Source organism: Anabas testudineus, chromosome 14, assembly GCF_900324465.2.
Source record: "Anabas testudineus chromosome 14, fAnaTes1.2, whole genome shotgun sequence".
NCBI lineage: Eukaryota > Metazoa > Chordata > Actinopteri > Anabantiformes > Anabantidae > Anabas > Anabas testudineus.
In genome coordinates, this window is record NC_046623.1 from 2,515,753 (window position 1) to 2,539,711 (window position 23,959).

At 39.1% G+C, this 23,959-nt stretch overlaps 1 protein-coding gene across 4 annotated transcripts; it reads left to right on the top strand.

Annotated features, from left to right (window-relative positions):
• Nucleotides 1-137: 137 nt before the first annotated feature.
• slc8a2a (solute carrier family 8 member 2a) lies at nucleotides 138-22,819 on the top strand. Of its 4 annotated transcripts, none has more exons than XM_026369833.1 (13): nucleotides 138-271; nucleotides 13,486-13,900; nucleotides 14,613-14,750; nucleotides 15,218-15,445; nucleotides 15,528-15,806; nucleotides 16,323-16,757; nucleotides 16,978-17,339; nucleotides 18,425-18,528; nucleotides 19,059-19,076; nucleotides 19,728-19,840; nucleotides 20,415-20,514; nucleotides 20,601-20,873; nucleotides 21,177-22,819. In XM_026369833.1, the coding sequence occupies exons 2-13, from the start codon at nucleotides 13,556-13,558 to the stop codon at nucleotides 21,551-21,553; spliced, it is 2,772 nt and encodes a 923-aa protein (XP_026225618.1). In that variant the 5' UTR covers nucleotides 138-271; nucleotides 13,486-13,555; the 3' UTR covers nucleotides 21,554-22,819. The 4 variants fall into 4 exon arrangements, with proteins under 4 accessions (XP_026225618.1, XP_026225621.1, XP_026225622.1 ...); XM_026369835.1 differs by lacking the exon at nucleotides 138-271 and adding an exon at nucleotides 12,207-12,244; XM_026369836.1 differs by lacking the exon at nucleotides 19,059-19,076.
• Nucleotides 22,820-23,959: the final 1,140 nt, after the last annotated feature.

Consider the following 23,959-nt stretch of genomic DNA (forward strand, 5'->3'; position numbering starts at 1 on the left):
TATTATTTACGAACACAAACAATAAAAAAAAAAAAAGGTAATAAAATATTTGAAGCCAGAACTTCGGAGGGGTCCCTGAAGGCGGCACGACAATCCCCCGCGTGGGCTCGCAGCATCACCGCCGTTAGTTAACGTCAATGGGAGTTAACGGGAAAGTTCACTCAGTGAGTTGAGGCTGTGTGTCGAGACGGGGATCGTTTTACCACACGGCTGTTTCCAGATCTTCAGAAGCAATGGCAGCTTTTGGTGGAGCTGTGCCATAAAGCAAAAGGTAAGAGACGAGTGGAGGGGAAGGACGCAGGAACAGGTGCCGCGGATGAACGGTTTCTCCTGGGGGGACTGCTAAAGGCTACACCTCGTGCCCCCGTCCGGAGTTTTATTTGCTAATTGCTATAATGACTTAAACAACAAGACTGTCGGTGAAAGAGGGTTATTAAATGAGTTTCATGAAGAAATAGAGTTTAACGTGGCTGTGACTGTACTGTTTAAAAGCTACTGTCCCAGTGAATCCCGTTTAGGATGATTTTTTTTATAAACTGTTAGTTTTGGAAGTTAGCTAGCTAGTTTAGCAAAAGGTTTTTTTTTTAAGGTCAATAAAAAAAAGGGACAAAAATACAAAATAAGAGTTTCTATGCACAACTCTAATCTAACTAACATGTTTTTTTTAATATGAATCACCACCAGCAGCTGTAAATGACTACTGTACATAGAGCTGATGCTTGATAAACACATCTGTCCTGCTGCAGCTGCACCACCCTTGTAAGTGTTTTGGCAGCCCATACTGTCACTTTCTCCTGGCTAAATGGAGACACTGAAGCTAGATTGCCACTGTTATGTCTAATATAACCAGATTGTACCAATGTGTGTACCGACTGGAGACTTAGAAAGTCTTATTGATGTTATTCTGAAGGTCGACTGTGCTTTCTCCCTGACATTCCCTAATAAGAGCTGGACTACAGAGCTGGCATTTAGGTGGCATGAAAAGCATTATTCATTTAGCAGATTGGCAGTGCCACATGCAGTGTGCCGCTGGACCATCTCTCGTGTCCATGATGGAGCTGGCTTTACCACAGCTGTGTCAAGAGTTGGTGATGTGTGAGACACTAGGCGCTGACTGTAAATTCACCCCCAGTGCCAGTCCATTATATTTGATTACACACGGGATATCGCTTGTATCGCTTTTCCCCATGTTTTTTACATAAGCATCCCAAAACTCATGAGACCTGTTTTTGCATTGTTTTACTTATTCACATCCTTGTCCATGCAGTGTTCTCAGATATTTTATAAATATGGCATTAACTAGTATTATCTGTAGTATTTAAGTATGAATTACAATGACGAATTTTAAGTCATTTCAGCACCACAGAACAGGCAAACAGGAGACCTGCATTGGTACTGCTATACAAATACTTTTTTTTTGTCAGTTATTAGTGAACAATTAATATGCTGCTATTTTGATAATATTTTTTTTCTCCAAATAATACATTAACATTTGCTTGTATCTGTTTCTTAAAAGTGAGTGTTAAGTTTTTTGTAAATTTTTTGGCTGGTGTACTGATGACATTGTTGTATACCTAGATATTTTGTAGGCTCTATTCATTAGAAAAATAATGGTTACTAGCCCTATATTTAGAAGCTGTTCACCACTAACCCTCACTCACACTTCTCCTGAAATACAACCCCCCCCCCCCCCACATATGTGACAGCTCAAGTAAAGCAACACTGCAGCATTGTATGTAGGCACCAATGTGTGCACGGACTGTAGGTGCCACAGCACAATGGGCTATACTACACCTCATGTTTTTCTCACGTGTCCCCTACAATCAGCATAAGTGTACAGTTAATCAGACTCGCCGCTTGAAACCTACTTGATTTCGGGAAGTCAGGACCTACAGATGGTGTATTGATTTACCTCTTTATGCCACTAATGTATAACAATACTGTAATATACATGCAAATGCCATCGATGACAGGAATAATATAGTTGTATGCCCCACTGTCAGTCACAGTGTTCATTATTATATGGATTGTAACTGATTTCTAACAGTCTCTGTAATTAAATAAATGAAATGCTTGGTCGCAGCAGCGTACATACTGAAATGCATAGTATTTACAGTACCAGTCTATCTGTGACTGTATGTGTGTGTGTGGGCGATTAGAAAATGAGAGTTGGTGCCTGTGGGAGTCTGTTTTGTTTTCATTGACTCCCTGGTCTATTGTGTGTTCAGGCCTGCTGGCTGCCTCTGCACATTTTGTTACATTTTGTTGGTCTAAACTAGATTGTTGCCATGAATTCAAGCGGTCGTGGTGAAAAAAACAAGGCATGTGTGACAGCATGTGTGCGACTGAGATGTTAAAAAAAGTTTCCAATGGAAATAGTGATTTGTAGACTTTTTTTTTTGCTATCATAATGTGTTATACATTATACATTATACTGGGTAATAAGTAGAGATGTTTTCCTTAATGAGTCACAATGGAAAGAAAATCCCAATTTCAAAGATTAAAGATTTCTAAAAAGGGTCAGGTGGTGACAGACTGACAGTAGTGCTTTTGCTACCAAGTGCAAGCAGTATTATACAGACGTGGACAAAATTGTTACAAAAAGAACCCCCCCCCCCCAAAAAAAAGTGCTATAAATTAACTCATGAAAATCGGACATTGCTTTTGAGTTGTGGTTCAACAGAGTGTTTTTAAAAAAACTCCAGATTGCATGTTTGAGCTCTTCCAGCTCTTCAGCTCCCTGTAAGGGGAGTGGGAACTGACTGAATGACTGAATTTGTTGTCATTCACTCTGGACTATAATTATTGACCTATTTTCATCCATCTTACATATTCTGTATATATACTGAGTTTTCTTTATTTATGTTATAGTGTATTTGTGTTGGTGTGGATCCTTTCTGGTTGTGGTTCCCTTTCTTTATGTCTGAGTTGAGAGAAACTATAACTAGACAAAACAATTACCCTCTGGGATTAATAAAGTATTTTGAATCTTGAATCTTTCCACAGATGTTCAATGTGATTTAGATCAGGACTGATAGAAGTCCACTTCAGAATAGTCCAATATTTTCTTCTTAGTCATTCCTGGGTGTTTTTAGCTGTGTGTTTTGGGTCATTATCCTGTTGGAGGACTATGACATGTGACAAAGACCAAGCTTTCTGACACTGAGCAGCACGTTTTGCTCCAGAATGCCTTGACAGTCTTGTGATTTCATTGTACCCTGCACAGATTTAAGACTCCCTGTGCCAGATGCAGCAAAGTAACCCCAGAACATAACCGAGCCTCATCCATGTTTTATAGTAGGTACAATGTTCTTTTCTTTGTATGTGACTTGCCAAAAGGAGCCATATTGACCTTAAACTTCTAAATAATATGTGCAACTGTAGTCACAGGAACATTAAGCTGCTTGGAGATGGTCTCATAGCCTTTAACATGTTTGTCTATAATTTTTTTCTAATCTTCTGATATAACTCTCTCCTTAGTTTTCTGTGGTGCACTTTTTTCACACTTTAAATAGGCAGACTGACTGATTACAACATGTAATGTTGAAATTCTTCTGCTGAACCACAATTTCACTCACTCACAACAATAAAATCAATACCTGATTTTCATGAGTTAATTTTTAGATTTTTATTTATTATTACCTTTGTCAATTTCAAGTTATTTCAGTGACCATTGTGGGTTTGTCTTTCTTTAAGAGGATTTAAGGATACCAACACATTTTTCCACATCTGTACATAAATGTATGATCAAGATTCAAGATTTTAAAACCTATAAAACTTTATTAATTCCAGAGGGAAATATAATAATATCAAATAATGTTTGTTTGCAAACTTTGGGTTGTAGATTTAACTTGCATGGTTTGGTGAAAAATATTATATTGAAATTTTTTGTGGACAATAATGCAACTTTGCAATATATTAAATACATTAATATATTTAATACATCTGAGTGACTGACTGTTAGTCAATAAAATATTAATATAAATGTATTAATAATAATTTTTAAATGTGTGTTGTTAACTCACATGTACAAACACTAGCATAAAACATACAAAAACGTATCCTTGTGTACTATCATTTTACAATCATCACATCCTTACTCATCTACTGTAAATCTACCCCTAATCTAAAAGTGGTGAGTGGTTAAACAGAAGACAGCCTGACTTAGGATCTACCAAAAGGAATGGAAAATACTTTAAAAATCCAATTATCTATGTGGCCTTTTAAAATTCAATATACACAACACAATAAATAAATTATTTTTTTCACAAATAAGTAAAGATTAGACAAAGGTTCAAAGCGTAAATAGAGATGGGTGTAACTAAACTCTTGTTGCACCCCCTAGTGATTTATCTGACCTCTGTTGAGGGGTCCGACCCTTAAGTTGGAAACCCCTGAACTAAACTGTATCTAACTATTGGTGCTATTACTGTTACTACTGTTAAGTAATGAATCTGAACACCTTATCAATTTTTACATCAATCAGGATGTGTGCACATATTCTGTCTGTTGTTGATGTTTCTGACACTATCTTGAATATTGCATAACAGGTGTCTCTATCTGGCTTCATACCGAAGTTGAGAATGCTGTTCCTTCTAAGGTGACTGGTCCACCAGTGCCTGGGCAGGGTGTCTCAGGTAATGGAAACCTAGGGAGCTGCTGTCTGCTGGCTGTCAGTCCATTGTCTAACAACCACTTTCTGTCCACCTCGCCTCTGGCCCCATGCAGCCTTTCTCTGTACACTTGTCTCCTCCTTTACAGTGAACCTGCCTAAGGCTCATGTGGAGAAAAAGGAAGTGTGTAAAGTTTGTAGCAGAGACAGAATGGCTCGAGGGGGAGAAACATGAGATGAGAGTGGCATAGAGTTGTCAAATGGAACATTTCCCTCACAGTCAGACCGATTAGGGAGGAAAAGAGACTCTGAACTTCCTAATCACTCTTGAGGTCTCAAGGAGCCTTTTCTTACATGTCACAGTGGGTAAATCATGCATACCCTAAAATCCCCCTTAGATACAGTATATGGAGTCATAGGGCTGTAAATAAAAACATATTTGAATCTGAATATGATTTTATATTACTCATTTCAGTAGCAAAGTAAGTTTCAACAGTTTGTGTAATAAAAGACGAATCTAGATTTTTCTGATCACATTAATAACACAATTAGTAATTGTAATTGTGATTTAAAGACCAAACACTACACATAGTGATAGAAACTACGGTAATTACCAGTCAGACATTCTGGACATTCTGCTGTGCTGAAGGGTCGTAGCGCTTTCACTACATAATTTATCAGTGCTCTGTAACCCTGTCCCCACTCATTTTTAGGCTGTAGGCTCTCTGTAGCACTCACCTTTCTCAAGTTATCAAAAATGCAAGTTCTTACTTCAACATGAAGGTAGATAAATATTTAAACAAAGGGCTTGTTGTTGCCTCTTCATCCTGAGAACCTTTATGCAAACATTACATTTTGAAGTTGTTTTGTAACTTTGAAATGTTTAAGTTGCTCATCCATGTTAGTTCACAATGGCCTTTTTGTCTTTAGTAGTACAGAGCCTGTAGAACAGGGAGTTTGGTTAGCTAACAGATTTTTACAAAACAGCTATTTGCACACTGTTTTTCAAGATACTCTGTGTTGCTGGTAGGTTACTGTTAGCACATGTCTTCTGTGGACTTAAGCTGCCTCATTGTGTTCTGTGTCTCCATGTAATCCCAGACTGACTCTGTGACGTTGAGATCAGAGCTCTGTGCGGGCCAGACTTTCTGAAGCACGTTTTTCTTATCTCTCATGAAAGTCCTTCACAATGAATATAGCTGATGGTTTGTTGTGCTGCAGAATGGGACCGATCAGATACCTTCCCAAGGCTGACAAACAATAAACTATACATCTCAAGTTCCTTAAACCTTTACACAGCACTTTATCATGAGGTGATATAAATTTGCCAGCAAGTGATTTTGTCACGCTGTTAATACTGTGTGAATAGACCTTGATTTGTCAGGTATTTAATGTGAGAGATTAACCAAAGTCATTATATTGACTCAGTGTCTCATTTGAAGTTAAAAATATTTATTAGTGTACATTTTAGAATATGTTCATAACAAAGTGACAAAACAAAAGTCAATGGAAACCAAAATCCTCAAGGATAGTGGCCCTCGAGGACCGGGATTGGATACCCCTGCTCTAAGTGCACAGTGTAGTCTTAATCAGTATTGTAATCACTACTTTAATAAATTGTAGTAAACCTTTGTAAATAGTAAAATGTCACCATCAAGGTTTGCCTGATTTTCAGTGGTGTTGAACACTGAGACAGCATTTGTCAGTGGTCGTCCCATGCAAAACATTCTCTTGTTGCACCTCCATCCATCCATCCATTCTCATCCGCTTATCCGGGACCGGGTCGCGGGGGGAGCAGCTTAAGCAGAGATCCCCAGACTTCCCTCTCCCTAGACACCTCCTCCAGCTCTTCCGGGGGGACACCGAGGCGTTCCCAGGCCAGCCGAGAGACATAGTCCCTCCAACGTGTCCTGGGTCTTCCCCGGGGCCTCCTCCCGGTGGGACAGGACCGGAAAACCTCCCCTACGAGGCGTCCCGGGGGCATCCGAAACAGATGCCCAAGCCACCTCAACTGGCCCCTCTCGATGCAGAGGAGCAGCGGCTCTACTCCGAGCTCCTCCCGGGTGACTGAGCTCCTCACCCTGTCACTAAGGGTGCGCCCAGCCACTCTGTGGAGGAAACTCATTTCGGCCGCTTGTATCCGCGACCTTGTCCTTTCGGTCATGACCCAAAGCTCATGACCATAGGTGAGGGTAGGAACGTAGACTGACCGGTAAATCGAGAGCTTTGCCTTTCGGCTCAGCTCCTTCTTCACCACGACGGACCGGTACAACGACCGCATTACTGCTGCCGATGCACCAATCCGTCTGTCAATCTCATGCTCCCTTTTTCCCTCACTCGTGAACAAGAAAAAGGTGGCTTGCACCCTCCAAGGGGAGATCCTCCCTCAAGTGGAGGGGTTTAAGTATCTTGGGGTCTTGTTCTTGTTGCACCTGTTGTCTCTTTTATTTTCATCAAAGTGGGTGAAACTGATTCATAATCACAGATTGCTATCCCTGTAGTTTAAATAACTACTGTGATTATTGATGATCATTTCTTTTGAGCAATGTCTTATATTATATTTACATTATCATGACAGAGTTTTACACATATACAGTATAGCAGCATCCATAGTATCCAAAAATGTGATCAGATGTAAGTTCAGGGGCTGCTTAGAGAGCTATAAAGTGTGTTTACAAAGACTAGAGCTGCAATTTTATTTTTATTTCGATTTTTCACGTTGAACTATTAATTAAATGAATTAAAAAAAAAAAGTTTATATCCTAATTTCCAAATCCACATTTTATTTGACAATGATTATAGTAGAAGATCTTAACATTCTGCACACGGTGCAGGTGACTTGTACTCACCTTATTAACAATGTTCCATAAACTTCGCTAGTATATTGTGGTCATTTTGCATTGTCACCTGCTAAGACCATTGTTGAAAACAGTGAAAATTTACTATTATATTGTTCATAAAATGGTCATAGAAACAGAGCTGAACTGTGGTAACTGAAAGCAGATCACCATACTTGACGAACTGAATGGTGTGGCAGTGTGCCCATTGCTCTGTAAGCTAAGCCTCATGCTCAGCCGAGCTTGCACTGCTGCTGTCCAGATTGATGGTAATTTTGACCCAGAGGCAACAGAGACTGTGCACGACTTGGCTTACCTTTCCTCAGCTGCATATAGATGGACTTCTCAAAAACCAATTAATTCATTTGGGATGCTGAGAACTTTGTCTTCAGGCCGAGTTTAATATCTTATCTTACTGTCTAAATACCCAAGAGTCTGTGGAGTGTCTCTTTTCCAACTTATACCTTAAGTGTAATATTTTTACTACTTTTGTATAGGAGTATAATTATTCCAAATCCGAGGTTCAGTTCAGACCTTGGTTTGATTCATACATCAGTTTGTGTTTTGTTTTTCATTTACACTATCTTTGGTTGGACCTTTGTGTTGCAGTTTTGGTCTCTGTTTCAAACCTGTTACATCTACACTTTTCTAAGTCTTCTTGTCAGCCTTTATTTCTGTAAAGATGTGATCGTGTTTAGAGTCCTCCATATCACCACCACCCTTGACTGAGGAAGAACAAATGTTATCCTTTCAGGAATTTCATCATATAATGTAATATCAAGTAACTTAATCATTGAAGCTCAAGAACAAGGGGTCATTATAGCTTATGACTCAGAAAATGAGAAAATACTCTGATCACTCATTTGATAACTTGATTTTTGACAATCAAACTTCAAATCCAGTAGTTTAACGAGTCATAACAGACTGTCTTATATAGCCTTGTATCCAGTGGCTAAACTAGTACTTTATGTGAGAAATTATTAAACACGATTAAACATTTGCAGAGACTGTGTTCTGGAAAATTTGATTCAGTGGAAACAACTGATAATGTTTTAACTAGATAATGTTTTAACTACCCTTCCTTTCTGTTTTTAGGACCAAGAACTAGTAACAGTTTAGTGACATATATTACTATTCAATAAAGCATATGAGTAATATCATGGACAAAATAAAATGGAATTTTCCAAACCGTCTCTTGAAGAATTTGAGGGATTGGGTTGATTTCCTTTGGAGACTTGTATACTAATGCAAATTCATTTTTATATGTTTCCAGCTATATGCAAGATAATGTTCATGTAATCGAGAGTAGAAGTAAAAAGTGAAAAACGCTGAATGAAAACAAAGCTGTGTTTGTTTACAACAAAACCCTTCATGAGATACCTTTAATGCGGCATTTGTGGTTTGGCCCAGTCTTTGTCTGTCTACCTGTGTGTGTGTCTGTTTGGTGGATTATCTTACACTGTGATTCATGTGGTTCATTGACATGCCCATAGCAGCAAGCCAGAGCCCTGTGTTACTTATTAAAGGGATGGATCTTGTTCCTCTCTTTACTTGAACTGCAAACAGAGAGACAATCAAACAGAGAGACTATCTAACTGCCTTGATTTGTGTTATCTGAATGTTTTCGGATGTTAATGTACTGTAATGAATGCTCTAGTGTACTTTCCTGTGTAACATATACACATTGATCCCTTTTTCTTTTCATTTTTGAAACCAGCTTAACAGGTAGCCTGAAGTCTTTTAGTTTAGTCAGTCCATACTGACTAAACTAAAAGACTTCAGGAAAGATTTATGTGTGCAGCATGTTTTAAAAAATGATGGTGTGTGCTGCTGGGTGTTTGACCCTCGTCAGTTGTTTCGTTATGTCAATTTATTCATTTAAAATATTTTTAGGTTGTATTAGGATGTGAGAGAGAAATGGTTCCAGTTATTCGTGTCAGTTAGGTACTTAAAACTGTATTTTTTTGTGTCTAGTTTAAATAATGATGCATTCATTTTCTATTATTTTTCAATTCATGCTCTCAGAAGCGTCATCCTTTACCTGGCTGTACCCCACTTTCAGGGTAAAGGCAGGAAATATTAAACTGTTAAAGGTGCTAACTCCCGTCAGTGTAAACTAAGCCCAGGCAATCACTTATCGGCGGTGCTGACAGGTAGTGGCCGTGTTGGAGGCAGTAAGGGAGACGAGCTGTCACCCAGCTCACTGTCTCTGTGCAACAAGTGGACAGTGAGACCACAGATCTGTTAACAACTCACGACCCCTTCCCCCCAGGCATATGAGCTTGTAAGAAGAGAGCTTTATATTGGAACATGTACTGTATGTGGATGTAAGCATTTCTGTTCCTTTAATCAAAAAGTCAAACAATCAAAAAGATCAGGCTCTTCACCTGAATGATGTTTACGAAGCTGCTTGTAGGTGACATGAAGGGAAACGATACCCTTCTATATTTAGGTGAATACATGAATCAATAATGCATTTCAGCTCTTCCAGCACTGGCTTTTTGATTAGCCAACTCTCATATACTGTATAGCCCAGAGTGGCTGTGCTACATTCTGCAGATAATTCACCACTTACTATACAGAACAAGTCAGAAGTTTGATGATTTGCCTGTGTGACATACTGTAGAGCTCTTATGACTCTTGAAAGCTCTTAAGAGTCATACAGCTCTTATGAGATGTTGAATCATTTTATTATTGTTTATCCTTTTTGTATAGGTGATGAGTTTTTGTGTCTACAGTATGTATTCGAAATTGCTGGTTTCAGACAAATGTGTTGACTGCGACAGTTTTGGCGATTGATTGGACAAGAAGATTCATTTTACTACTCTTAAAATAACGCGCTGTCTTTTGCCACAGAAGTCTGTTGTTGTGTTCCCTATTGTTTTCCAAATAAGAAGTTATTTTTGGTCAGCCTCCACCCACCCCCACCCCAGCACCCACTGGTGTAAGGTGGCCCTCTGTCTGAGGTCATGGTAACCATAGCAGACCTTGGAAAGTGAAATGTGATGCAGCGGGCCCTCTGTACTGTGTTTCTGAATCACAACTCCATAATGAGCTGGCAGATCTCAGGCTGCATCAAAGATGCAGCACCACAGTATCTGTTTCAACTCACAGTGCACAATAGTGCAGTCTCACCTGCACAGGTGGGTGGAGGTGGTGGGCCCAGGAGGAATTAGAGACTGAAAGCTTTTGAGCATCCTGCTGTTGTCACATCTATACATCCTCACGTGACCTTAACCTGCACACTGTCTGCTGCACTGTGGCACGTGTCTGCTACATAGCATTAGTAACCTCTCGTTTAATCCAGACCACACACAAATGCTCAAAAATGACCTGAGAAGAAAATGCTACTAAATTTAATATCAACACATATTTACTACACTAGAGTGTAGTATTTTCCTCACATTTTAGAAGTTCTACAAAAATTTGTTCTGAAGTAACAATACCCAGAGATATGATAAACCAATGCTGCAGGCAGAAAAACCTGCTTGAGCCCTAAATTTGTCATTGTGACCACCAGAGTTCAGTCAGCAGTGCCAGGTAATAACATCTACGGGATGCATGGCTTAACAACCTGGCTTTGGTTTCTTATCAGTCATTTTTATATACTGGTAAGATGACTCAGTCAAGTCAGTCAATTAATTGGTAGTGTGTGGATGATCATTATCTGCTGGTTACATAGGGTCATCATTCAGGAAGGGAAAAGGCATTTTACAGGTGCTTGTAATACACAGAATACTATAGATTACATTTGGTGGAGAAATCACCAAATATCATTTGTAATCAGTTTTATTTTAAAAAGACTTAAAATTAAAAAGCTTTCTGTTCCACTTAATTTTCAGTCACAAAATGTACTGTGTTAAACATAAGCACAGAGGTTATTGGATTTAAATGCTAGCTAACATCAGTTTAGTTATATTGTCAGAATGACACTTCAAACATGCTGATGTTTATTAGTTATAATGGTATCCATAGTCAAAGTTGGGATATCCTGGTCATTCATCTAATAGTTATTGAAATATTTCAGTCTGGGCTAGTGTGACTAGTCCATATGTGTCAAACTCATCATTACATCTTACATCTGACCCACGAGATGATTATATATATATTTATAGTATACATAATATAATAACACACAAGCTACAAATCCCATAATGCAGTGCAACAGGTGCCTGGGCTACCTGCAGTGATTACGTCAAATCAAGCGTCTGTTGATGCACCCAACACTAATTTCAAGTCAAAGCCAGCTCCTAACCACCAGCCAAGAGAAAAGCTGATTCTCGATTTATTATTTTAACTTTTACCCAAAATCAAAAAAAATTTTTTTTTCAGATTTATTTGCAGCATGTTCATATTTTTATGGAGAGCAAAATATTTTAAGTTAAGTTTACATTTATTTATTTGGGAATAATATTGTATCCTGTCTGTTTTAATTCATATATATGTTCAAAGAACATTTAGTTTTGGTCTGTTCAATAAATGTTCTGCATGGCCCGGGACCTAAAGTGTGGTTTGAGTGTTCGCGCCCTGAGTTTGATACCCCTGGACTAGTCAATGGACCAACAGGCAGACAAAACCATACAGCCACGGCACAACATGTTTTGTTGTCAATTCTTTGTACATTTTTGGTGTCTGTCTTCTTCTTTTCACTAAGCCCTGGCCTACAGCAGTGAAACTGTGGCCCTGTGTTTAGGACATCCTGGCCTTTTATTTGTGGGGGTGTGTCCATCACAACAGGATTTCTCACTTTTCAAAATGGCTGCTTGCTTGGCCACATTTTATGGGAGCAAGAGGGGTAAGTGATTAAAAACAAGAAGTATGGTTGTTTCTAAAACTAAAACATTTAGTTCCAGGTATATTTAGGTTAGAACACACTTTTAGCTGTTTTCCAGTGACTTGCACTAAATGTTTGCCTCTCAATTGGACAATTTCTTTTGGCATCTTCAGTGGAGGAAATGGGAACCAACTTACTCATTTTTTTTATGTCAGGAAATACCTCTAGGTTTTTACTTTTTGCAGATCTTTTTTAATCTTTAAAGTCAAAAATGTTAAATCATATTTGGTTTAAACTTCATTATTTTAACATCAAGTTGATGTCACCTAATGTATTAATCTAGTTCTAGTTTTGTCATTGGGAAAATGTTTACACCATATACTGTATATAAAGATAATAATAATAGATAGATTATAAAAATATATTCTTTATATACAGTCTATGGTTTACACTCAGATAAGGCTGCATGTGTGTCACTACAGTGATGCCTTTTGGCCCAAAATGTAGAAGCCTTTTGTCCAAACAGGAAAAAACTTTCACCTTTAGCTGTGTTAATGTGCTAGTATCTTGATTTCTATTCATCTGAATATTAATATATTATTAAATATTGAATTTTTATATTCAACATGAATACACCTTGGTTCATTTTTTTCCCATGTAGATATAACATAGGTTACTTTCAAAGCTGTCAGATTTCTTTTTTTTTTTTTTTTTTTGCCTTAAATTTGACCTGTTGAAACTTGCAGGAACCTTGTAACAATTCTCATTTAAACTGGCATGCTGAAAGCATCTTGCAGTATATAGGCAATTATGTTAACAACAACACCGTGTACATGTAGTTGTTAAACCGAGGTGGGCTGCAGCTGCAGTGGGTGATAGCAGGTTTAACAGTACAGTAATTGTCGGTACAGTAGTTTCACCCCTGGCTTGTGTTCACATGGTGAAATTGCTTCACTAGAATGCAGGTGCCTGCAGATAAGCAGGCCCTGAGCCTGTAGTTTTATTACCAGATGTGTGAATGTGAAGTAAATAATTTTAAAGTAATATGGTCTGTATAGTCTGTGGTCAGTTGTTTTACCTAATAATATATTGTATTTGTAAATCTCTGTGCTGCAGTTTTTCTATATTTACATTTTCATCTACAATATTTTTGTGCTAGTGTGTGATATTACCCCTACTCACACAAGGGCTAAATGAATGTGTTCTGTGAATCTGTCAGACCTGATTGTATGTTTCTTGTCTGCCTCATTCTGTGCCTCTAGGAGAGTCTTCTGACCCAGCAGCTACCCAAGTGACCTCCCCAGGACTCAGTCCTCCTGACTCAGGGATATCATGGGACCCCTCCCCATTCACCTTTCCCCATTTGTTTTCCTCCTCCTCTCCCTTGTCCTCCTGTCCCACCCTGGCATCTCTATTAGGCCACAGGTTGTGGAGCGATCATCTGGCCCCGAGCTGCCTCAGTCCACTGGTAACTCCACAGGGTCTGGAAAGCAGTGTTTGGACACTGTGGTGTGTAAACCTGGTATCTTACTCCCTGTTTGGCTACCACTCAACCCTCCACTGGGGGAGCAGGCGGCAAGGGCCATTGTCTACTTCCTTGGTCTCATGTACATGTTCCTAGGTGTATCCATCATTGCAGATCGCTTCATGGCATCCATAGAAGTCATCACCTCTCAGGTATTCTTGCTCATGATGCTTCAAACACATTCTATTACATCAAAAACGACAAAATCTATAAATTCAGTGTGTCTCTTTACCACATTGGCCCCTAGTCATTAAGATCTACACGTGCTTATATTAAAACTAAGGTTTGTAAACACATATCAAATTAAACTACAGTAATATATTTACATCTACGTTTGGTCTTCTTTTTGATGGTCATGGTCCCTGTAAGAATATTGCACAATGTTTCAGTGATTCTCAGAAAAGCTTTACTGTTTAAAAATCACAGCATGTAAAGCCAATGTCAGCCTCCTGCTTGTTGTTTTGACACATTTTACAATTACACTGAAAGTCCTGACACAGTTTTGATTCTTTGTATTGATGCCTAAGAGAATATTAGACTCAGTCTTACCCTCAATGTCTTCTAAAGACTATGTCCACAGCTTCTGGATTTCTCAAATGTATCCTGTTGTTTCACATATAGTTAGAATTCAGAGGTTGTTCACATCACCAGGTTCTTAGCTACATCTATCGTCCTTCTCCAACAGCATTAAAAAGGGCTAACTAAACTTTATAACAGATCTTTGATAGAAATGAAAATAAATCTATTAGAAATTCAGCTGATGCAAAATGTCATTTTCTAAACATTTATTTTGAATCATTATGTCACATTGGTTTCATCAATGGAAAGTTGACTTCATGGGCTCAGTGGTAACTTTTCTTGTAGGAGAAGGAGGTGACTATCACCAAACCTAACGGTGAAACTACAGTGACAACAGTGAGGATCTGGAATGAGACTGTATCCAACCTCACACTCATGGCCCTGGGTTCCTCAGCGCCTGAGATCCTACTTTCGGTTATTGAGGTACATTTCAAATGATTTAACATACTGTAAGCACTGGCACAAGAAAGAGTTGCCTTTAATTGGGAAAGTATTATATTCAGAAATCTGTAGTCTGGAATTTTTCTCGAAAACAATGATTTGGGGAGGTACAGTCACAGCCTCCTGTGATCCAGACTTATTGAACAGCTTTGCAGCAGAGTGCCGAGATATTTGCTTCTAAAACTTTTGAGCTCGCCTTTCTAATCAATCTGGTGCATTCTTATTATTGTAAATTTATAAAACAGTGGCATAATGAAGCACAAGACAACAGAGAGACGTAGGGCTAGGTAGAGCAGAGTGGACAGACTATGGTATGGTCATTGTATGACAGTTGATTCTCTGTTTTTATTTGTCTAGTTATGTTTGGATAATGAATAATATTTTAGAATCCTCACTAAAAACAAGCATATTCTTATAGATTTTGTGCCTCAATTGTGTCACATTGACAGGTATGTGGACACAACTTTGATGCAGGAGAACTCGGCCCAGGAACCATAGTGGGCAGCGCTGCCTTCAATATGTTTGTGATAATTGGACTGTGTGTGTGGGTGATCCCTGACGGAGAGTCTCGCAAGATAAAACACCTGCGTGTGTTTTTTATTACGGCTTTCTGGAGTATTTTTGCCTACATTTGGCTCTACCTCATCCTGGCTGTCATCTCACCTGGGATTGTAGAGGTGTGTTTATGATAGCTGTACATTCATGGCTTTATTTCCAAATTAATTAAATGTATAATTAATTTAATGCTCATACTTCCAGGTGTGGGAGGCTGTAGTGACGCTGCTCTACTTTCCGGTGTGTGTGATCTTGGCTTGGATTGCTGACCGTCGCCTGCTCTTCTACAAATACATGCACAAGCGTTACCGTGCTGACAAGAGGCACGGCATTGTGGTGGAAATGGAAGGGGACCTTGCACCTAAAGGCATTGACGTGATCATGGATGGAAAGTTGTCAGATGGCAGTTCATGCCCTGGAAACTCCTCCTGTGTTACGGTCTCTGTTCAGACAGGCAATGAACTAGACCAGAACAAAGATGAGGTAAGATCAGGCTCAGCGACAAACGCAGTTGTTGACACACTTTATAAATTTAAGAATACAGCTGTAGTATTCTTAAAAGGCATGAGGAAACAAAGAAAGTGCGTGTGGAAGTGTGGAATATCAAACCAGTTGGGACCATTGGTGGTTCTATTATTTTGTAACTTTAAACATACTTAATGGGAATTTAAGGCATTATGAGGTTTACTTTGGCTAGTAGGATTCAGTACAGGTGGGAATCTGAATGGCAGAAGTGGTGACAGCAGGAGTCTGAACAGCAGGAAGTTGGTCAACAGGAGGCTGAGCATTAAGAGTTTTTCTTGGTCAAATTCCCTACATTAGTGTAGAAATTTTTATCTCAAGGAACTTTTGCTAGTATAAACCAATTAATTTGTTCTTCTGATGTGAAGTCCACCGAACCCTCTGCATGACACTACTATACACACAGCTTGCGTGTATAGTATGAGTATAGTGTGAGCATCTCTATGAATGCTAGTTTACAACTGATTTCTTGGATAGGTGGTTTGCATCCTGAAAGACCTGAAAGACAAACATCCGGACAAAGACCTGGACCAGCTGATTGAGATGGCCAATTACACTGCCTTGGTCCACCAGAAGAAGAGCCGCGCCTTCTACCGTGTCCAGGCGACACGCATGTTGATCGGTGCTGGCAACATATTAAAGAAACATGCTGCTGAGCACACACGCCGTTCAGGAGGCCAGGAGGCTGACAAGGCCACATGCTCGCACATTTGTTTCGAAAGTGCCCAGTACCAGTGCACCGAGAACTGTGGCTCTCTGAGCCTCGGAGTGATCCTTGATGGGGGCACTGGTGACAACACTTTCTATGTGGACTACTGTACAGAAAATGGCTCTGCCAATGCGGGGGCAGACTATGAATTCACTAAGGGAACCTTGGTGTTTAAGCCAGGGGAGACTCACAAAGAGATCAAGGTGAGCAAGAAAAGGGCAACGTGAAAGGTAGTCAATTACAACGTTTTGTCAATGTAAAATAAAAATACTGTAGAGCAGTAATATTGCAGGGTTTGATATCAATGCAACCCCTAATTAGTCATTTTAAAAGGTGTGCTGTAATTCAAGTTTCTGCCTTAAAACCATTATTGCCTTGTGTATCTATGAGGAGCATGACTGTACAACACTATGCACTCTCCAGGTTGTTATCTTGGACGATGATGTCTTTGAGGAAGACGAGCATTTCTTTGTGCGTCTTCAAAACCTGAGGTTAGAAGAAAGTGGAAACGAAGGAACGGGAACTCCACCTAAGGGACGACTAGTGGACCCATTGGTTGCCACGGTCACTATCTTGGATGATGACCATGCTGGCATCTTCACCTTTGGCCAGCAGGTGCTGCGGGTTAGTGAGAGCACAGGCACGCTGACAGTTACAGTGGTGAGGAACTCTGGCTCCAGGGGCACCGTTACTGTGCCCTACCATACAGAGGATGGTAGTGCCAAAGCTGGTGTGGACTATGAGGAGACCAGAGGGGAGCTGGAATTTACCAATGAACAGACCAGGTGAGGCACTGACTGGCAAACTACACAGTAAGAAAATCACTCACTAAGAAGGTGATGGTTACCAACATTAACAAGAACCATCAAAGGAATGTGTTTTTTAAGAATACATATACAGTATTCTACAGTTTATTATGTCACATGCACCAAAGGTCCCCAGCCGGACTCGAACCAGGGACATTGCAGTTAGAGGCATGACAATGAAACATTATATTACTAGTGCACTTCTGTTATATTCAATAAAACTCATGAAAAAACATCTTCAGCCAAGTTAATGAACCAAATAATGAAACAAACTATAATGTGAGCTGTTGAGACAGTCTCTTGGCAGATTTACTGTAAGTACAATAATCAAAAAACTTTCAGAACCACTAGTTTTGAAACACAGCACCTTAAACGCTTTTATACTACTTCGGTTTGTTAGTGGTTATAGAAATGGGCACCTGAACCTCACTGAACAATTACTATGGGTGATCAGTCACCTACTCTTAAGTGGAGGCAGTCCTTTTAGGCAGAATTACCTGATGACTTGACACCCAAAGATAATCCCATCTCCGTTCAGGGCTGGGAACCTCCAGTCACCCCATGTAAGCCGACAGATCCTTTTCACATTAAATTTTCAGGTGATATAAGGTGTTTGGACATGGGTACATTTAGTGAAAGGCTCTTTTACATAACATGGTTATATTATTATGTAATTAATCAATAGGTGTAAGGTGTGGCAATTGGTGAATCCTAGTTGATAAGGAAATGCAGGGGTGGTTCACCTTATTTAATTTCTTTTAATCTGTTGTGACTGTGTTTACTGTATTTGTATACTCTGAGTCAGCAAATTAAGTCAGTTTAGTATTTTTTTTGTGGTATACTGAGTAGGAGCACACTATGTTTAGGCATGAATTATTTACAGATCCATTCTTATGGATTATTTAGTTCACCTTCCATTGACAATGTGATTTAGATGGCAGAGCAAATATTTAAGTTGTAGAGGTTATGTGTAGTTTTATTAATCACATTTAATAGAACTTTATATTTCTATTTTGTAATCATAATAAGTGTGTGTTTTTGTGTGTGTGCTTGCATCTCTCTAGTCAGACCTTACAAGTGTGCATTATAAATGTAGAAGAATATGAAAAGCAGGAAAACTTCTTCATTGAGCTCGAGGACCCCAAATGGCTGAAGCGGGGACTCTCTGGTGAGTGCGTATGCATTTTAAATTTCACCTTTAATGTCTGAGTGAGTTGTAGTTTAAAGATCTTAAGATCTTTTTTTTTTCTTTCATAGAAGAGATAAAACAATACATGATAAAGTAACAACAATAACAGCAGCAGAGCAGGTGGCTGTATGTTGGATACCTACCCGAGAGCCATTCCATTCACTTGAGTCTCTGTCTTAGGTGCAACAGTTATTATGAGCTTCGGATCTTTTAGTTGCCTGTAACGACGCAATGTGTAATCCAATGTGTCAGCAGGATGGTGCAGGAATTGGATATGTGCTTGTTAGCGGAGGTCAAAAGAATCACTTACATCAGCTTGTAATGAACAGTTTACTTCATCGGATGAAAGTGAAAATGAATGCCAATGCTTAAACTAAGTTTAGTGTTTTTATTTTTTAATGTTGTGTTTTAGATTCTCGAACCACTTTATATGTTAGAGGTTAGAGTGGTTAGAGAATTAAAATGGTGTTATTTGTTAGTATTGAATCATTATCTGCCTTTCTCCACAGCACTGCTGCTCAACCAGGGTAAGGACGTTTGAATCAATATCACCAATAAAGTTGTGTTGAAAGACCCAAGAAAACTCCATGACTGAATCTCCAGGCACTGGGGTCTTTGCAACCTCATGCTGCAGAAAGAATTTTCTACTTTTCATTTACAGAAGAGCAGAAACACAAATTCACTCTCTTAGGAAAATCTGAAGGCCTGCTTCTTTTTGTTAGTGTAATCAGTTACACTGAGTTTTTTAGCTTACAACTAATTTTTGGTAGCAATGGCACCGTTAGAGCCTGTGAAGCTACAAAGAGGTAACGCTGACAGCTGTTTTAGTTGCTGTCTTATATTTTGTGTATGAAATCATTGCATGTGCTCTCCATCACATCTATTGTATGATAGGTTTAGAAAATGGCGTTGCTTATTATGAGTACCAGCATGGTCTGATACCTCTCTCATACCAACCCATCCATGCCATTTAAACAGGAAATGCATGAAATATAGAGGCAGTGCACAGCACCTTTAAAAATGTTTTACTTTGAAAGTGTGTGCAGAGTGTTGCCTGTTGTTTTATATTTAAGCTTTAGGGGATTTGGGACTGTATCTTTATGTGAGGTTTTTGTGTATGTGTATTTTGTAAATGAGAAAGTAGATATTACAATGTCAGTGTCTTTGCTCCCTGACAGAAAACCCCACCCCTGAGGAGGAAGACGCCCGTAGGATTTCTGAGATGGGTAAACCCATTCTAGGGGAGCACAGCAGGCTAGAGGTCATCATAGAGGAGTCCTGTGAGTTTAAGGTATGATACTGTCTGTTGGTAGGAATCACATACCAGTTTCTATACAAATAACTGACTGAAAACAAGGGACAGACAAATGCGTATTCACAGTAATTTTGTTCCAAAATATAAATATGATATAAACACACGTGTGTTTATATCATATTCATATTTGGTTGTTTTAGTGTGAAAAAGTTTTTTTTTTTTTTTTTTTTTACTTTATTAACTACCTGGTGTTCTCTCTCACACCAGTCTCCCAATGGAGTACTAGACCAGGTACAGCTCTTGCCAGCATGTAGTGTTCATGGAACTGTTACATAATCTCATTTTCTTATTAAATACTTTTCATTATACTCAAAATGCTGTACATTTACATCTACCCTTTCTTAAATCTCAACATTGTTCATGCATTTTACACGCATTTTTATGTGAGATGCACAGTTTGTATGTGTGTGTTGGTGTGGGCTTTGTGAGTCATGTTTGGGACAGTTAATTCTGGAAACTTCTATCAAACTCTATAGAAGATCAGTGAAGCCAGTAGTTTGGGAAATATGGGCTTTGCCTCATAAGTGACCTATACAATGTGCTCTGACAGAAAACTGTGGACAAACTCTTGAAGGATACAAATCTGGCTGCAGTGATTGGCTCTCACTCATGGAGAGAGCAGTTCATTGAAGCAGTCACAGTCAGTGCAGGTCAGCAGCTATATTAATGTGCATTATTTGAAGTTATGCCTTCATCTTGTTTTGTTTGATTTATTGTCACTGTTTTCATTAAACAGGTGATGGTGATGAGGAGGAGGGACAGGAGCAGAGAATGCCCAACTGCTGCGACTATTTCATGCACATAGTGTGTGTTTTTTGGAAGATTCTATTTGCTTGTGTCCCGCCCACTGAGTACTGGAATGGCTGGGCATGCTTCATAGTGTCAATCTCTGTCATTGGTGTCCTAACAGCCGTTATTGGAGACCTAGCATCCCATTTTGGCTGCACCGTAGGCCTGAGAGACTCTGTCACTGCTGTGGTCTTTGTTGCACTGGGGACTTCACTTCCTGGTGAGTTTTTATTTGTTAAATGCAGTATGTAACGTTATACAGTATATCCTCAATGTTATTATACTTAACCTTAGTTAATGTAAACCATAGCCAGGCTAATAAGTAGGCATGTAGCACTTCTGAAACAGTGACAGTGTATATGCTATATTCAGTGCAGTAGTTAGTTTTCCATTAAATGGGAAAAAACCGGCAGCAAAAAAAAAACCCAAACAAATAAAAAAAACAAAAGGAAATTGTGAATTTGGGGAATTTTTACACCCTCTCAACCATAGACTTGACAAAGTCTTTTTTTTTTTCCCCCAGATACCTTTGCCAGTAAAGTGGCTGCAACTCAAGACCAGTATGCAGATGCATCTGTGGGAAATGTGACAGGAAGCAACGCAGTTAATGTGTTTTTGGGCATAGGAATTGCCTGGTCCGTGGCTGCTATATATTGGGAAGTCAAAGGTAAAGTCTTCCGTGTGGACCCTGGATCGCTGGCCTTCTCTGTCACACTCTTTACCATTTTTGCCTTCCTAAGTATGGGAGTGTTGATGCTACGCCGGAGGCCGTCCATAGGCGGTGAACTAGGAGGCCCACGGGTCCCCAAAGTCCTTACTTCATTGCTTTTCTTTGGACTCTGGTTCCTCTACATCCTCTTCTCTAGCTTAGAAGCCTATTGCCATATACAAGGCTTCTGAGAGAGCACAGCTGGGGAAAGTAAGGACTGAAGACTCTCAAACACATCATCAGGACACTGACTTAGACAGTACTGTACACATAGTGTTATGGTAACTACCACTGAAAACTTGAAAACTGCTGCCATGGTTAATAAAATGTATACACATGTAAATCTGTTCATCACATCCATTACAGCATAGTACTAGTCTGTGGACTTGACAGTGCTGATGATTTACACTTGAGTGGACTGAATATCATGCTGTGACTGTTTTTGATGTAGAGGAGCAAATGGTCAGCATGTACTCTGTGAAGTCACTGGATTTTGCTGGATACTGGATTGATGCCAGACAGCTCAAACCTGAATTTCAAGTTTGGTCTTATTTTTCCCCTCCTGCTTATACAGCCTGGGTCAGATTGGACTGCCTATTCTAGTTATTTCCTCAAAAACTAAGATCATAAGGAGTTCATTGGTAACATAGCTCAAAGCAAAAGCACTGTTGCCATGACAACCTCAAATTGTTGTGCACAGGTTTAGAAAAGTAGTTAAAGTAGACTGAAACTGATTTATCCTGGTGTACAATTTTAATGGAACCCTGCCCGCTAACCAGACAACGGATATCGTCGGTAGACAAAAATGAACAGTTTGATTACAATTTACAGACGAGCTGCTGTTTGAAAATATGTCTCACTTCTAAATAATATTTCTCCGAATTAGTTGACAGGAGGCAGTTTTTACTGCACTTGCTGAATTTTATCTCACTGAACACATTGATAATAGTAATGATCAGAAATGCACTATATGGAGATATTGAGATGTATAAGTTACAAAGAATTACACAGGCAGTGAATTTTTAATAAGCTGTGAAAAGAAAAAAATGTACCTGCTATCTGCCATTTAGTGTGACTGTTTGAAAGTGACGATTTATTCACTCCTAAAGTCTTATCTGTTTATTTATCAATGGTGTAATTTAAAGTCTTTATAATTTAATGTACTGTATTTTAACGTATATGAACAGTATCACAGAAATATATTGCAATTAATTGTAAGTTATTATAAAACATATTAGTCATATTAGAGTGTCTGCACTGAATCCATCACTCACACTGGCTGTTTAAGTATTTCATTCCTTCTGCGCTAATGCAGAAGTAAAGATTTTAAAAATGAATGACATGTTTCAAAGGGCATTCATGTTGTCTGGGGCACACTGGAGTAAGTATTGTAAAACAGTGTTGTTCTCTTTAATTCCATGTTCCCTTGGTTTAAGGACTGTTAAAAAAATAATAAAAATCAGGTACCTTCAGAAGTTTTTTTTAAATGTGGTAAAATCTTTAAGGGCCATGGCAACACAAAATATATTTTATATTTCTGATATTTCAGAAATTCAATGCAATACAGGTAGAATCCATTTGAGCATGTTAAGAAACATCAGACTCTAGTTGAAGTTCTGGTTGACAGGTCCTGTGAAAGTAGCAGTGTTAATGATTGACAGAGCAAAGTGACCAATAATACCGCGTGTGGGGTGTGATGCTCTGCTGTTGCGTTCATTAACACCATGGGAAACAAAAGATTTGAGCATCTCGGTCTCAATAAGTCGCAGTGGTTTTCAGGTATATCTGTGACTCTCTGCCAGAAACTGTTAAAGACGTATCCCCCAGTGTATCTACGACTACAGCTGCTTATGTCGGTATCAAATTGTGCAAAAACTCTACACTAAATATATGGTTTATGCTGCAGAGCACAGAACAGGAAAAGTCACTGACTCACTAGAATTTTCTTATTTCATATGTAGTCCACATGAGTAAAGTAGGTTCAAGCAGAGAGAAGCAGAATGTCAGACATAGGGAACCTTTACAAACATATAAACTAATGTGCAGCCTGAGTCCTGGCTTCATGACATACAGGTTTAAATACAACACAGTTATGACCGAGGGCTGCTTTAAAGCATTTTACATGATATCAGGTTTCCTCTGACTCTTATTACCATTATTTAGTTAACATTTCCTCAAACCTTCAAATTTTATAAAGACCACGGGGATATAGCCTACACTGCCCGTCCAAAACAGTCACTAATATTTCGTTGGACCACCTTTAGCTTTGATTCCAGCACACATTCACCGTGGCATCGTTTCCATAAGCTTCACAACATTTATTCCTGTCCAGAGCTGTATTCACTTTTCACCCAGATCTTGTATTGATGATGAGAGAGTTGGAGTCTTCTGAAGCACATCCTAAAGGTTCTCAGTGGGGTTAAGGTCTGGACTCTGTGGTGGCCAATCCATGTGTATGGTAGACACACGCTCAACACATTTCATTGTACACTGTACCATGTACATTTGTGCATATGACAAATAGACTATCTTATCTTATCACCTCACTTCTATCTCTATCTTCTATCACGCATCACTTCACCCTCCTCTCTTCTTCC